The following is a 16820-nucleotide window of genomic DNA, read 5'->3' as shown; positions in this document are numbered from 1 at the left end:
AGACCCCAGCCTCTTACTCTGGGTGGTGAGCTCCCCGGGTGGGGGCAGGTGGGGAGGAGGGAGTGGCTCTCCCAATGGCCCAGTCACCTCCCGACGCCTGAGAGGGTGCCTCTGTCCCAGAGCCCTAGACCTCTGGCTCAAGTAAAGGGGGGAATCCATGTGTGATGAGGTTCACCCACAAATGCATGGCCAGACCTTTCATGCACCAGATATATGTGTTACCAAGCCTTGACTTGGAAGGCTCATCCCGAGAACTGGCTGAGTAATTTAAATTCCAGCCATCTGGTTAGGTTTCCTCATGTAGAATAAGAGGCTGCCTAGTGTAGAAAGAATGATATCTGAGGTATATTTTGCAAATATTTAGCAACAAATCTCTAGCTGCCCCAGGTTCAAGCCTCATCTTGACAGGGATGTTAGATATTAAGGACGTGAATTTACTTTCTTTCTTTCCCATTTCAAGTAAGATTTTTCTTCTGGTCTTAAAGTAACATATGTTTGGTGGGAAAAAATAAATAGAAAACACATACAATAAAGTATGAAGAATGAAACAAAAAAAACACACAGAATTAATTTCTATTAGCAATTGTTCCATTTGTTTTTTCATGTAAGTGCATTTGTATTTACAAATCTGGCTTCATGTGGTATATTATAGTTTTATATCTAAGTTTTTTTCTCCCACCTAACAATGTATCATGAGAAAGTTCTGGTGTTAATCCTTTAAATATCCTTTGAAGTTAAGATTGTTATAGGTACGTAATGTTCCAAGCAACATCATTTCAAAAGAAAAGCTAGATTGACTATTTTATTACAAAAGAAAGTGCATTATTTTAAGTATTTCAAAGCATAGAAAAGGGTGTTAGAATAAAAATCAAAGAACCTCCTTCCAATCCCATTCTTTGAATGTCACCATTGATCACAGCTTGCTGTGATATTCTATACTTGCCAGGTCAATCTATAATGTACTTTCTTTATTGTTTACTGTTTCATGATTTGTCAACCATTCCCCTCCTGATGCACACCAGGCTATGGCCTGCTTTGTTGCTATAAAAATAATACAGTAAACCTTCCTGTACATATAAGTTTATGTACTAATAATTTTTCCTCTGTAGAAGAGGGTCAAAAGCTACGTGTATTTCTTATATTTAAATGTACAAAAGCCAGGTAAATTTCCAACAGATTAAAACCATTTAGATTCCCATCAGCATATTGTGATGACTTACTTCTGATTCCCTATAATATCTTATGACTTCAGAGATTCCTAGACATTCCAATAATGAGAACTTGGATGACGAGGATCTGTTTCTGGATTTTCTGGTCTGTTCTGTGCATTCATTTGTCTACCTTGGGCTAAAAAACATACTGTTCTAGTTGCAATAGTTTTGGTTTTTTTCCCCCACTCGCAGACATTTAATTTGAACTTCAAAATCATTTTAAATAGTAACAAAAAGAAAAAGATTTTCATTGAAACTGTTTTCAGTTGCATTAATTCATAAATTAATTTGGTTTAAAAATGGTTTATTAAAGAGTCTAAGTATTTCTATCCAGAATTATAGAATATCTTTCCCCCAGTTCTTGGTTTATATCCTTCAATAAAATTGGTAGCTTCCATCATTTGTCCTGCACCTTTTTAGTTCAATGTAATTTCTATGTATATTTTTCAATAGTTTCTGTTACTATTGAGGATAGTGTATTTTTTTTCTATTTATAACAGGTATTACCTCTAAGATTAGATTATGCTCTAGTTTCCTAGTGGTCTGTTTTGTCTCTGAAGCATGTGGGTTGACCATTTCATGATGGTGCCCTGCAAACACTAAGTTTAGTAAAGATTTGTTGAATATTGCATGCCTAAATAATTTGACACATTGGCAAATTATATTTCAGGGATACCAGAACAAATAATTCAAACTTGAATGGGAGAAGATAACTACTATTTACTGAGCTTCTCTCTTGGGCAAGCTAGAAATAAAATAATACTATTTTAATCAATAAAACATGTCAGATTTAGAGGGAATACTAAGTAACTAGTTGATTATTTTTTTCTTTCAACCTATATTTCAGCCATAGGGTGGCCCTGGTGTGATATGTTTTAAATTAAACATATTTCTATTGTTTTGGAAATAATAGATTTTTTTCACAACATTACGGCAAAAAGGGGCCTATTTACCTCCTCTGCAGAGTCATATTTAGACCTTTCTTGAGAGACGTTCAGGTGAATTATAACTGTTGGATTGTTAGAGGGTTCTTTGCAGAATCCTGTCACTGATCTTTGTTAAATGAGTACATTATTTAATGTGTACCTCAGCTTTCAGTTTCCTCAACAGTGAAATGAAAAGTTTGGGCCAACTAGTCTGAATCAAAATTTTCTGTAAGGGAAGCAGTATGATGACATGGTGACTTTGAAATTAGACACACCTGAGTTCAAATCCAATTCCTTAGTAAAGAGAATCCCTAAATAGAACCAAATGCATTTTGGAATTTAACATAAGATAAAAAGAGTACTTTGCACCAATGGATAAAAGGTTGGGTAAATATCTTGAAAAAGCAGAGTCAGATCTCTCCTCAGACTTTATACCAAATAAATTACAAATGGATCAAAGATTTATGTGTAACAAGGATATTCATTATAGCCTTGCTTGTAATGGCAAAAAATATAAAACCACCTAAATTTTCATCTTGAGGAGATTCTCTAAATAAATTAAGGTGCATTTGTACAGTGGAATACTATGCAGCTGTTAAAAAGAATGAGGCTATATCTCCAAGATAGATTTTAAGTGAATAAAGTAAGGGACAGAAGAGTGTGTCTAAAATACTACCATTTGTGGTTGTTTTATGACAGAGAGCTAGGGGAGGAGGGAGAAAATGTATTTGTATATGCATAGAAGATCTCTGGAAGATACACATGAGACTAAAAGTGAGGTTGCTTCTGGGGAGGGGAACTGGAGGCTGGAAGTGAGTTGGGGGGAGACTTCATTTTCATAATATACATATTTATGCCTTTTGGGTTATTTAACTAAGTGAATAGATAGCCTATTCAAAATGATACATTAAACTAAAGACACCTTGTTTTTTCATTAAAATGGAGTTCATCAAAATGTTAAAACAAATTCAGTTTGAAATAGTGGTAAATGAAAGCGAGGGGTAAGGGGTATGGTACATATAGTTTTTTTTTTCTCTATTATCATTTTATTTTTCTATTGTCTTTTTATTTCTTTTTCTAAATCGATGCAAATGTACTAAGAAATGATGAATATGCAACTACGTGATGATATTAAGAATTACTGATTATATATGTAGAATGGAATGATTTCTAAATGTTTTGTTTTTTTTTTTAATTAATAAAAAAAGTTAAAAAAATGGAGTTCATCAAACCTACTTCATAGGGCTTTTTTAAGGCCAAAATTAAATAGTGAGAGAGAACCTAGCATTGTGCCTGGCACACACGCAATAACTGTCACCCCTGTCCCTGCCTTCCCTTAACTCATCCAAACAGCCCAGAAAGTGCCTTCAAGTACAGATTTCTCTCTTGACATTCAGCTCAATGGAAGCAATAGTGAAAATCTGCTAAAGGGAAACACTTGGTCCTCTATAAATTAATGTTTTGTTTTTTTTTTTTATGCCTCCCTCATACCTACAGAATTCTCCCACCAAAACCAACCTCACCAACCCCTGTTACCCTCGGAATTATATTACCACCTTCCCTATGGGTGACATATTTAACAGCCTGTGCACATTAGACCTGAGCCCAGCAAGTTTTCACCCTGACGACGACATCACTTTTGAAGGAACTGGGGACCCACCCCTGTGCAGGGAAAAGGTGGCTGCCCTATTTGACTTCAGAGCTTGCCATGATCAAGAAGCTTGTTCCTTTGATGGAGTTTATCAGCCAAAAGTTAAAGGGCCATTTGTGGTAAGAGAAACCCCCACTGAAAATTTCCTTTTCCCCCCTTATCAAATGTTTATTGCTCACCTTTCTGTTTCTCTTCTGCTGACCTGTCTCCCATTCCCTATTCCCCCTTTCCATATTATATCCCATTCAGAAAACTAATTTCCTCTGTATTACTTACTTACAGGCTTTTGCAGGATTCTACTACACAGCCAGTGCTCTAAATCTTTCAGGTAGCTTTTCCTTGGATGCCTTTAACTCAAGCACCTGGAATTTCTGCTCACAGAATTGGAATCAGGTATTGAAAAAGAAAGGATCCATGTCAGTACAAAACAGTGTAGCAGGGTGTGCTCTGTGGGCATGTGAGTCCATGTGTATTCTGAATTTGGGCTTTATGCTGTTTTACTTTTCAATTGCATCTATAAAATGGGGGTAGAAAGGGAACCCAGCTCACACCCATGGCGTGGATTTATTCCCTAACCACATACACAGTGGCTTGAACAATGTTTGGCCCATAATACACACTGGATAAATTGTAAAGGTTACTATTACATGCTATTGTATAGTGATATTTAATTACTACTTATATAATTGTATTATTTTATAATATAGTAATTTTGTATTATTAAATTCCAGATTATATGATTCTTTAAAGTACCACAGCTGACCTAAGATTCTCTAAAATGTGCATTTTAAACCAGGCCTGCCTGCCCTGCCTTTCACATGCTTTGAACTCCTTTTCAGCTCCCGCTGCTGCTCCCAAGGTTTGATGAGGAATATGCCCGCTCCTACTGCTTCTCAGCTCACTATATATACCACTTGCTCGTAAATGGATACAGATTCACGGAGGAGACCTGGCCCCAAATAAGTTTTAAAAAAGAAGTAAGTCAAAGCACAAATTGTGTTCTCCTCTTCCTTTCAAAATAAAAGTTTTGTGCATGTGCATGGAAGAAATGTATGAGATAAAAGGTGTTGGTGATTTAAACTCCCTGGTGGACACTGACCAGAGTTTGATCACTTCTGAGCTTCTCAGGAGAAGAGATAGCAGAGAATTCAGAGATGATGAAAAGGATTTGAAGCCGAGAGCCAGCAGACTGTGACTCCTCCAAGGCAGGGACTTGTTTTAATATTTTTGTATTCTTTAGCACACAGACTAGAATATAGCAGCTGCTTGGTAAATGTTTGTTGAATAAATAAATGTTAAGTGCCTGAGACTTTTTTCCTGAAAAGATGCAGCAAATATAACTTAATACCTTTTAAGATGATAGTAATTAATTGCTCTCCATTTTATATAGATGTCAGAATAAGCTGTAAGCTTTAGAGCATGAGGAATTTATTTTAGCATTAAGAATTTCCTCTTTGAATGAGCCTGAGGTCTCTGATGTTACTAGAGAAGACTTAGGGTTTGGGGAGGATCTTCTTTGCTCAGGGTTACATACAGGGTATGTACATACAGGGTAGACTGTTAAGTGTCCAGAATGGTCTGAGACTAGAATCACAGCTGTTACCAGGTGATTTGGGGGGAAAGTAGCTTCTGGGCCCTGTTTTCAGGAGCGACTCAGCCTTGCAAATGTGTTCAGCCAACAATATGTTCTCCAGGTTCTGGGGGAGTTTTCTTGTTTCATGAATATCTGATGTGAAGCCTGAAGGATATAGGAGGCAGTCTGTTCAATACCAGCTTCAGCAATAACTAGATTAGACCAATCAATATCCAGCATAAGTCCTGTAACTGTCTACTTCTATATGAATAAAATTGAGTAATCTACAAAAAAACCAAGAATGTCTGGAGACATATAAGGACTGTTAACGGCATGTGCCCTCTAAACTTTGCTGTAATGAAACTGAGTACCAGTAAAGTACATTATACAAAGGGAGGATGGTTCTCCATTGAATACCAATTTGGGTGGATATAAAATTCTAGGTTTAAAGTCCCTTTCCTTTAATCACAAGGCATTTTATAGCTAGCCAAATTGGAATTCAAATGTGAAGGTATAAAATGACTTCAGAAGATTTGCCAAAAAAAGAATTACACTAAAATATTTTTGGAGAAAGTAATCACATATGAAGAGAAATAAATCCATGATATACTGTAAGAATATAGGAAGTAAGAGTAAATTATATTGTGACCTAAATTTTAAATTAAAAAAAGAAAACAAACATGAAAAGCAGAGAAAAGTTCATCCATAACAACCCAGAATTCAATGACAGATAATATCCAAAATGATGGGGCGAGGTAAGTAAGTGGTGGTTATAGGATACAGGGACATAAGAGTGGCCTAAAGTTCCCATCTTGTAAAGGAGGAGACACAGCTATCATTTTTAAGGCAATAAAGGACAAAAAAGAAAAATGGAAAAAATGGTACAAATTGAATATTAAAAGTAAGATGGTAAAAGAATTCCAAATAGACCAATAATTATAATAATCATAAATGGATTAAACTTACCAGTTAAAATGCAGATGTTGTCAAATTGGATTTAAAAAAGCAAGGTAATAGCTGCATATGAGAAATACTTATACTTGAAGCATAAGGACATGGAGAAGTTTAAAGTAAACTTAAAGTAAAAAATTAAAAAAGTTTTTTAATCTAGTAGCAAATACTACCCCTCCAAAAAAAAGCTGGTATCTAACAAAATAATCTTTAAGACAAAGAGCATCGATCAAGACATAGAGGGTCACAATTTAATGACAGAGTTCAATTCACTAAGGAGATTGCAGGTTTCCAACATTTATATAACTGTAACTACCAGAAAAAATAGAGTCTGTTTCCCATCTGGACTGATCCCCTGTACTTAGAACTAGTCCTGGGTTCAGTAAACCAGACATTGCCATGTTCCTTTTGCTACAGAGAAATTGTACTCTATTGTACTCTTGGACAATAGAAAAACTGTGCCTCCTTCACACTTGCCTGTGACAAGGTTATGAGGATTTAGTTCTTTTGACTGTTTTCTCTGCAGTGCTGGAGGTGGGATTCTTGAACCTCTGTGGTCACCGTGACCTGGGTTCTAGCCCGGTCTCTGCCACTGCATTTCTGAACTTGGGTGAGTCCTGTGACCTCCTTAGGCCATGGTTTCCTGTGGGAGTTTCATGAGGGTGACAGTGGTGTGCCCAGGTATATAATCCCTTATCCTTTGCCCTGCATTGAGAACTGAGCTATCTGTTTTACCCCACAGGTGGGGAACAGCAGCATTGCCTGGTCTCTTGGGTACATGCTCAGCCTGACCAACCAGATCCCAGCCGAAAGCTCCCTGATCTACCTGCCCCTGCAGCCACCTGTCTTTGTGGGCATCCTCTCCTTCTTCGCAGGGGTGGCCTTGCTGTGTCTGGCATTCCTTGTGTACCTGTGTGCAGTTTCCAGGATACATAGGAGCTCCCGGCATGCCTTCGACCACGCGGTAGATTCTGATTGAGCCTTGTGAAGCAACTTCTGGAGCCTGAGGGCTGTCTAGAGTCAGGGTGGGTGGTACCAGACAATGCAAGAAAAATGGCCACCTTCAAGAAACACAACTGAAGTTAATACATAGGGCATGTGCCTCTCAGTTATTGATTTCTGCCAAAGCACCTCTTGGGGAGGCCCTCAGATTGCTCCTTCAGAGATTCCACCACCTACCTGCTCATCTGCTAGGGAACAGAGGAAAGACAAGCTGTCAAGTTCAGGTTCTTTATTCCAATCCTCCCAGAGCAAGTAGAGGATATGATAGTTTGATGATGAAGAATTGACCTCAGGGCTCAGTTTCCATTGTCCCTCCTTCAGCATTCTTCTAGTTTAGAAACTGGTGGACAACCATTAAGACCATCTGACCCAGTCAGATGTCTCATTGTATGGGTTCCTCCCACCGGTTCTTAACTAAGATCTTCCTTGAACAGTCCCATAAACATTGATCTTCTTCAGATCTGTAAAATATAGTATCTGGGGAACAAAGACTCCTTTACCCCAAGGGAAGTAGCCACTGCCTGACTCTTGTCATGCAGGTAGAACCTGAAGCACAGAGATACACAGAGTCTCTCAGAAAATTTCAGGACATTTCTTAAGTGGAACACCCACTCAAGGTTCTGATCACTAGATTGCAACCTGTGAGTGTATCATTATCCCCATCTCCCCATCACAATGCTATGCCCTCCAATAAAACACATTTAGTCTTAGCAAGGTTACTGCATTCTGGATCATATTTCCTTTGCTAGACTTTGCTAGGGCTTCCTTACCATTGCTAGCACAGTGCATATATTTTGTCTGCTGTTTCTAGAAGTATACTTGATGTCATCATGAGACACCCTTACCTGTGACCTTCCCAGATTGTAGGCCTCTCGGCATAGCAGCCATAGGTTTTTATTTTTTAAAAAAGGAACTGCAGGAACCCCAAAGTGGGATGACAAAGAACTCTAGCAAGTACACCGATTACAAACTAAAACTGAACATTTCAGATTGCTGTTTGTGACATTGTCCATATATGGAATAAAGGACTAATTTTATTCTGGCTTACAGTGTGTGTGTCTGTTAACTTGCATATGACACTCTTTTTCTTAAGGATTCAAAGTATTATTTATAAGAGCAAAGCTTTAAATTAAGAAAATGTTTTCCCTAAAATTAAAAAATTATGCATTAATTTCACTGGCATTCTATAAAGTTCAAACTGCTTTCACTTTGTTAATCCTTTGGCAATAATTGAATCAAAATTTTTTTTGGTTGTTTGTTTTTGACATTCAAAGTCTCTGTCACAGAGAGCTGCTGAGAGCCCAATCTGCCAGCAGCAGAGACCAACACTGAGTCTCTGATATGGAACCATTCCCTGGGTGATCAGCCAACTACCTGGTGATAGAGTGATCACATTGGATGGCTTCCATCATGGAAGGGGCAGAACTGTGTTCTAACCGGAATAGACATTTACTCTGGATATGGATTTGCCTTTCCTGTATTTTTTCCAAAACTACTGTCCATGGGCTCACACAGTGCCTTATCCGCCATCAAGGCATTGCTTTTGATCTAGGAACTCACCCTCAGATCTGATTCTGTTCTTTTATATCCAACATTTACCAAAAATTTGCTCACATGGTCCTCCCTACCTAGACTGTGGGTTATCCTCCCACCATCCAAATAATAACATATTTCTCAAGGTCCAATTCAGGCTCTGTATCTTCTTCCCCCTTACACACACACACAATGATCTATCCCCTGGACCACTTTTTAAAATTCATGTGCATTAGTATATTGTTATTTATCTTTGTGTATCTATATAGCTTGCTTCTGAAAGATACTGTAGGCTACTCAAAGGCAAAGCCTTGTTATTCATCACTCATTTATTCATTAAACAGAACTCTAAGAAAAAACTACTAGGTGCTTGACACCATGCCAAGTGTAATCTTGTATTTGGATGAGTACTATGCATGTGGTAGATACCCAACACATTTGTAGAATGATGTGTCCATAAATGATTGAGGGGTGGGCAATGAACTATAGAGATATCAGATAAAAATAGCATTCAAAACACCAAGTCTGCAAGAGATTAAGGACATTTGTGCAGAAAAGAGGGCCAAAGCTCCACTAAGACAAGTACTAGTCAATGTTTCCAGCCCATTTGGGGATTTGGCATAAAATGATGAAATATTTTAGGTTTTGTAGCATACAGCAAAGAGTTCTTATCAGATGGATCATCTTGAAATCTGTAGTTCAAGTAATATACCTAGAACTACCATGGTCCCTATGACCTTACCTCCTGGTATTGCTTCTATGATTGTGTTGTTACATGGCAAAAGGGATTTGCAGGTATTATTAAGCCAACTAATCAGTTGACCTTAAAAAGTTATCTAGATAAAAGGATTAAAGGTCCTCATTCTTAAAGAAAAAAAAAAAAGAAGTTATCTAGGAATGTTTGATAAATAAAATTTTTTTGAATAGTTATTTAGATAGGCCTAACTCATTACATGAAAAGGCAGAGCATTTTCTCCAGAAGAAGAAATTAGAAGCATCTGAAGCATGGGAAGGATTCAGTGAGCCATCGCTGGTTTGAAGATGAGAGGGTCATGTAGATGAGAGTTGCTTTATGAGCCAACAGCCATTCCCAGCTAGCAGGCAGCAAGAAAATAGGGACCTTAGTCCAACAACTGCAATGAACTAAATTCTGCCAACAACCTGGATGAAACTGGAAGTGCATTTTTTCCCTAAAGCCTCCAAGATAAGAGCCCAACCCAATGACGCTTTAATTTTGGTCTCATGAGACCCTAAGCCAAGCACTTAGTTGAGCCCATCTGGATTTCTGACCAGTAAGTGGACGTTGTTTTAAGCTGATAAATTTGTGATGCAACAATTGAAAACTGATACAACTACAGAACTTCAAGCATCAAAGCTCCAATCAGAACAGGTCATTGCATTTGAAATATGTGGTGAAGATAAAAGTGATCAGGTATCATAGATATGACTGTCCCTCAAAATAACCATGCAATGTGGGGGAATGGTGAGAAAGAGGCAGAATTCAACTTTCCCCTTTGGAGAATTCCTGATATTCTTGCAAGCAGAATGAACAACAAAATCAGTAGGCCAAGACCTCAATCTTGGGGTTTGTTCATATGAACCTTATCCCTGCAAAGGATAGACTAAGTCTATTTAAAATTAGGACTAAGAGTCACCTCCGAGAGAACCTCTTTTGTTGCTCAGAGGTGGCCTCTCTCTCTCAGACAACATGGCAAACTCACCGCCCTCCCCCTCTCTATGTGGGACCTGACTCTCAGGGGTATAATCCTCCCTGGTAATGTAGGGCACAATCCTAGAATGAGCTGGGATTCAGCATCAAGGGATTGAGAAAAACTTTTCCACCAAAAGGAGGAAGAGTGAAATGAGACAAAATAAAGTGTCAGTGGCTGAGAGATTTCAGAGTCGAGAGGTTATCCTGGAGTTTATTCTTAACGCATGTATTAGTTTTTGTAATTCAGGTTAGACTTCTGTTCCCTTGACCTAGAACTCTTTTGTTTATACAGCTCCAACAAGAATTTTGTAGACTGCCCTTCTATTGTATTTCTAGGCACCCCATGACTTACTAGCCAATGCCACAAATCTCTGCGTGTCATATAATTTTGATGCCTCCTTTGAGTTTGTTGTCTATTATAATACCCACGTCTACCCTGTCTTTGGTGATTAAGTGCTGCCACCTGGCTTCTGCCAACTCGGGATCCTGTCATCCCCATTGTGTTTAAGGATTCCAGCTCAGTGACAGCAGTTCCTACAGTAATATCTGACCTACAGAGAAGTGCAACCACAGAGCTCTTGAGGGATGATGGTGCTAGTCTCACAAATTTATTTCTCACTGTTCTGGTAAAAGGTGCATCCTCTGGACATTCCTGGGGTGTAAGAGCAGGCTTTGCATGATAAATCCACTCTAACATTCCAATCTCTCTAAGCCTCTGGATCCCCTCATCTACATTATACCAGGGCAGTTCTGGCATTTCAACCTCAGGTAATGTTGGCCACCTTTTGATCCATGTTTCAACCAACCACCCAAACAAGCTGTTAACACCTTTTCTAACTGCTAGAGCTATACCACTGAATGCAGAATCTCTGCTTAGTGGGCCCATATCAATAAATTCAGTCTGATCCAGCCTTATATTCCTCCCACCATTATCCCACACTCTTAAAATCCATTGCCACACATATTCCCCTGATTTCTGTCTATATAAATTGGAAAACTCACACAGTTCTTTTGGAGTATAACGTACCTCCTCACGTGTGATACTTTGTACCTCACCTTTAGGGGCCTGTTGGGACTTTAGTCTAGTTATAGGTCTAGAAGAAATGAGGGGTGGTGGGGGTGGGTCATGAAAAGAATTAGAAATATCTTCCAAGCCATTTGCTTCAGGGCTTTCATTTGCAGTTTCATCTGGTGAAACAGGATTAATAACTCTAGGGCTAATCCCTTCAGGAGGAGGTTGGGTGGCCAATTCCTCAAGGCAGGCTGGAGGTGGGGCAGCTATGTCCTCAGGGCAGACTATTACAGGGTTATCTAAAGAAGGCTCAGCATGGTCTAGGGTTTCAACCTCACCCCCAACATCATTATCAATCCATATGTCACCATCCCATTTTTCAGGGTCCCACTCCTTTCCAATCAATGCCCTCACTTTAACGGCAGACACCATGCAAGACTGAGATTTCAGTTTACGTTGTAAAGTTGCTACTCTAACAATAAGATTCTGAGTCTGATTTTCAGAGATCTCAAGTCTACGGCTACAGGAAATAAAATTTTCCTTCAGGATACTCATAGAAACCTCTACATCTTTCAGACGGCACTTAAGCTTCTTGTTTGAAGCCTTAAGCCCATCCCTTTCACCCTTTAATGTAGACAGTGTATCTAACAACAACCAACCAACATCTCTATAACTCTTATTTCTACAAAACTCTGTAAAGGTGTCAAAAACATTATCCCCCAGAGTCTGGCTTCGTACAAGCGAAGCATTAGGAGAATCAAATGATGATATTTTGACTATCTCCTTTGCCAACTCAGTCCATGGATTGGGAGTGTCATTCTGATTACGGGAATCAGAGTCCTTAGTGTCTCTGAGCCCAGTCAGAGTAGAAAACCATTCATAAAAACCCATTTTTAAGATTCTGTTCCTTAAGAACCACTCCCGGTACCAAGATGTATTAGTTAGGGTTCTCTAGAGAAACAGAATCAACAGGGAACACTTGCAAATATAAAATTTATGAAAGTGTCTCATGTGACGGTAGGAATGCAGAGTCCAAAATCCACAGGGCAGGCTGCGAAGCCGACGACTCCAATGGATGGCCTGGATGAACTCCACAGGAGAGGCTCACCAGCCAAAGCAGGAATGCAACCTGTCTCCTCTGAGTCCTCCTTAAAAGGCTTCCCATGATTGGATTTAGCATCACTAATTGCAGAAGACACTCCCCTTTGGCTGATTACAAATGGAATCAGCTGTGGATGTAGCTGACGTGATCATGACCTAATCCTATGAAATGTCCTCATTGCAACAGACAGGCCAGCACTTGCCCAATCAGATGAACAGGTACCACAACTTGGCCAAGTTGACACCTGTCCCTAACCATGACAACGCATTTTATAGATATCCCCTCTTTAGTTTAAGGTATTTTAGAGAGGCTAGAGGGAAGTGCCTGAAACTGTAGAGCTGTGTTCCAGTACCCATGCTTCTTGAAGATGATTGTATAATGATATAGCTTTTGCAAAGTGACTATGTGATTGTGAAAACCTTGTGTTTGATGCTCCTTTTATCTACGATATTGACAGATAAGTAAAAAATATGGATTAAAAATAAATAATAGGGGGAACAAATGTTAAAATAAATCGAGTAGACTGAAATATTAGTGAACAATGAAAGGGACTGGTAAGGGTTATAGAAAAAAATAGAAGAAACAAAGGTGGATGGAAATACTAGTAGTCAACGAGAGGGAGGGGTGAGGGGTATAGTATGTGTGTTTTTTCTTTTTTACTTCTTTTTCTGGAGTGATGCAAATGTTCTAAAAAATTATCATGGTGATGAATATATTACTATATGATGATATTGTGAGGTCCTGATTGTATACAATACATGGAATGTTTGTACGTTAAGAATGTTCATGTTTGTATGTTGTTTGGGCTTGATAGTACAAAATAAATTAAATTAAGAAAAAATAACCATGCAAGAAAGATACGGGCCCAGAGGTAAAATAACTTACCAACCTCACCCACTAATAAATGTTTGCAGAGATAGGGATTGGGAGTTGAGAATCTGGCCTGGTGAACTCAAAGCCCTTGATCCTCCATTAGAACACATTGCCTTTTACATAGAAAGGCGGTATTGTGTGGTAGTTAAGAATTTTGTAGTCCCACCTATCCATTCATACAGAGGCACCTGTTTATGACAGAGGTGTCCCTTCAGAGCAGTGGGGAAAAGATGTGGAACAACTGAATAGTCATATGAGAAAAAAAAAGAAATTGGACTCTTTCCTCACACTTTTGGTAGAAATCAATTCCAGGCAGGTTAAAGACCTATTTGTGAAAGATAAGCCTATAAAGGTTTTAGAAGAGAATACTGGAGAAAATTAACCATGAGAGAAAAATTGGCATTTTTGATTACACTAAAATTAAGAACTTCTGTTCATCAAAAACACCATAAAAAGAGTAAAAAGACATGCCACAGAATGGAACTAGATGTTTACAATGCATATAACCAATAAAGAACTAGTTTTCAAATTATATAAAGAACTACAAATCAATGACAAAAAGGCAGAAATCCAATTTGTCTAATAAAATTGGCAATTCCAGTCCAGGATATAAACCTTAGAGATATGTGTTCTTATGTACACCAGAATTCATGTGTAATGAGGTTCTTAGCGTCAACTTTGATGCCTGTCAATAATAAAATGGATGAATAAATAGTGATATATCTGTTCTAGAAAATACCAAACAGCAGTGAGAACAAGGGAGCTACCAGATACATGCTTGATATAGATAGCTTTTATGAACAACATATTGAGTATAAAAAGAAAATTACTATATATATAGTATAATTCCATTTATATGAAGTTCAAAAATAGGTAAAACTAAACACAGAAGGTAAAACTTCTAAAGAAAAGTAAAATGATTACTCTAAGTTTGGGGCAGTTGGGGCTTGCGTTTGGAAAGGGATAAATGGACTTCTAGGGTGACAGTGATGTTCTATAACTAAGTAGTAGTTTAGGTGTTCCCTTTATTCAACCATTTATGCACGTTCATATGACACTTAATAAAATTACAGATCTGGGTTAACAATATGCCATCTTTGCTACCGCTGTGATCTTCATAAAGACTCTCAACATCTTTAAGCTTTAACTTCCTCATACATAAAATGGGGATAATACTCAACTTGCAGAATAGTTATAAGAAAAGATAAATATAGCATTTAACCATTGCCTGGCAGAATAAAGCCAATAATGCAACAAATCAAAGTTTTTAAAGTATTTACTTCACTTATTCATCCATTCGCTCATCCTACATTTACTGAAAGTCTACTATGTGCCAAGACTGAGCTAAGTGACAGAAGTTACAATTATGGGAATACTTATAACTTATTTCCTCTTGGAATGCATGAGACATGAAGGCCCTCTGCTGGAGCCATGGGGAATATCCTTCCAAGGTTTAATTAAAGATGCTGAAAAAAAAAACTAAAAATAATGTTTTAATATAAAATCATGAGACAATTGTATCTGAACATCTGACTATTTGATGATGTCAGGAATCAAGGATTACTGTTCATTTTTGTGTAGGTGAGTTAATGGTAAGGTAGATGGTTATGTTTTGTTTTTAAAGAATCCTTATCATTTAGACACTTGCTGAACTATTTCCAGATGTATCTAGTGTATCAGTCACAGAAACAGAACCAGTAGGAGATACATATTAAGAGATTTATTGCAAGGAATTGGCTTACCTGATTGTGGGGCCTGGCTAGGCAAGCCCAAAATCTGTAGTGCAGGTGGTCATTAAGGGCAGGCTGGAACTCTTGGGCAGGAACTGAAGCTGCAGTCCACAGGCAGATCTGTAATTGTGGTGGAACTGACAAAAGAACCATCAAAAAAATGAAAAAGAGGCTGCTGATATGGGAGGAGGCCTCTTCAAGTATGCCTGGGTCCTGGATAAACTGAAAGCTAAGCATGATTCTGGATCACCACTGATATCTTCCTATGAAAATCTGAGACTGGCATTTGTTATGTGACCATCACTGGCGAATGAGGACAGAGACTTGATTAAAAACATGATTATAGGCACATCTCAGGCTGTCTTGATTGTTGCTGACAATGTTGGTGAATTTAAAGCTGGTATATAGAAGAATGAGCAGGCCCGATAGCATGCCCCTCTGGCTTACAGACCGGGTATGAAACAAATAATTGGTGTTAACAAAATGGACTCCACTAAGCTATCCTACAGTCAGAAGAGATATGAGAAAATCACTAAGGGAGTCAGCACCTACATTAAGAAAACTGGCTCCAACCCTGATACAGTATAGCATTTGTGCCAATTCCTGGATGCAATGGTGACAGCATACTGGAGCCAAACACTAACATGCCTTGGTTCCAGGAGTGGAAAACAACCTGAAGGATCGCAATTCCATTGGAACCAAGCCGCTTGAAGTTCTTCATGGCATACTGCCACCTACTTGTCCAGCTACAAGCCCTTGTGTCTTCCCCTCCAGGATGTCTCCAAAATTGGTGGTATTGGTCTGTTCCTATGGGCTGAGCAGAGACTGGTGTTCTCAGACTAGGGATGTTGGTCACCTTTGCTCAATTGTTATTGATAAAACATTACTTCAGCTATGTAATGTTGAAGTAAATGCAACGTGAAGCTTTGAGTGAAGCTTTTTCTGGGGACAATGTAGGCTTCAATGTCAAGAACGGGCTTATAAAGGATGTTTGCTGAGGCAATGTGGCTGATGACAGCAAAAATGATCCACCAAGGAAGCAGCTGGTTTCTCTGCTCAGGTGATTATCCTGAATCATCCAGGCCCTCCCTGCTGGGTTGTTACACAGCTCACATTGCTTGCAAGTTTGCTGAGCTAAAGGAGAAGATTCATCACTACTCTGGGAAGAAGCTGGAAGCTGGCCCCAAATTTCTGAAATCTGGTAATACTGCCATCGTTGATAGGGATCCTGGCAAGCTCATGTGTGTTGAGAGCTTCTCTGACCGTCCTCTTTGGAGTCATTTTGCTGTTCCTGATGTGAGACAGTTGCTGAAAGTGTCATCAAGGCAGTGGACAAAGGCTGCTGGAGCTGGCAAGGTCACTGAATCTACACTGAAAGCTCAGAAGGCTAAATGAATATTACCCATAACACTTGCCACACCAGTCTTAGTGGTGGAAGAATGGTCTCAGAACTGTTTGCCTCAACTGGCTACTTAAATTTTATAGTAAAAGACTGGTTAATGATAACAGTGCATTGTAAAATTTACCTTCAGAAGGAAAAGAATG

General features: G+C 38.7%; 1 protein-coding gene and 1 long non-coding RNA gene across 5 annotated transcripts in view; one reads left to right on the top strand and one right to left on the bottom strand.

The window, feature by feature from the left end:
• Positions 1 to 8358, top strand: part of ENTPD3 (ectonucleoside triphosphate diphosphohydrolase 3) — a 34974-nt gene extending 26616 nt beyond the window's left edge. For 2 of the 3 annotated variants that reach the window (XM_077129720.1, XM_077129719.1), the window contains exons 8-11: positions 3635 to 3907; positions 4071 to 4181; positions 4628 to 4765; positions 7055 to 8358. In XM_077129720.1, the coding sequence (XP_076985835.1) occupies positions 3635 to 3907; positions 4071 to 4181; positions 4628 to 4765; positions 7055 to 7291 (759 nt within the window). In that variant the 3' untranslated portion in view covers positions 7292 to 8358. Of the gene's footprint in view, positions 1 to 3634; positions 3908 to 4070; positions 4182 to 4627; positions 4766 to 6838; positions 6923 to 7054 lie in introns of all 3 variants that reach the window. The other variant, XR_013162840.1, reaches the window with a different exon arrangement.
• The window catches only part of LOC143657392 (uncharacterized), a 115361-nt gene that overhangs the window by 23278 nt on the left and 75263 nt on the right, over positions 1 to 16820 (bottom strand). For both annotated transcript variants that reach the window (XR_013162841.1, XR_013162842.1), the window contains exon 3: positions 15288 to 15412. This is a non-coding gene — a long non-coding RNA (uncharacterized LOC143657392). The remainder of the gene's footprint in view (positions 1 to 15287; positions 15413 to 16820) is intronic.

The sequence above is a fragment of the Tamandua tetradactyla genome, chromosome 15, assembly GCF_023851605.1.
Source record: "Tamandua tetradactyla isolate mTamTet1 chromosome 15, mTamTet1.pri, whole genome shotgun sequence".
NCBI lineage: Eukaryota > Metazoa > Chordata > Mammalia > Pilosa > Myrmecophagidae > Tamandua > Tamandua tetradactyla.
Note: the sequence above shows the minus strand (reverse complement) of the source record. Positions and strands in the feature narration are given on the sequence as shown.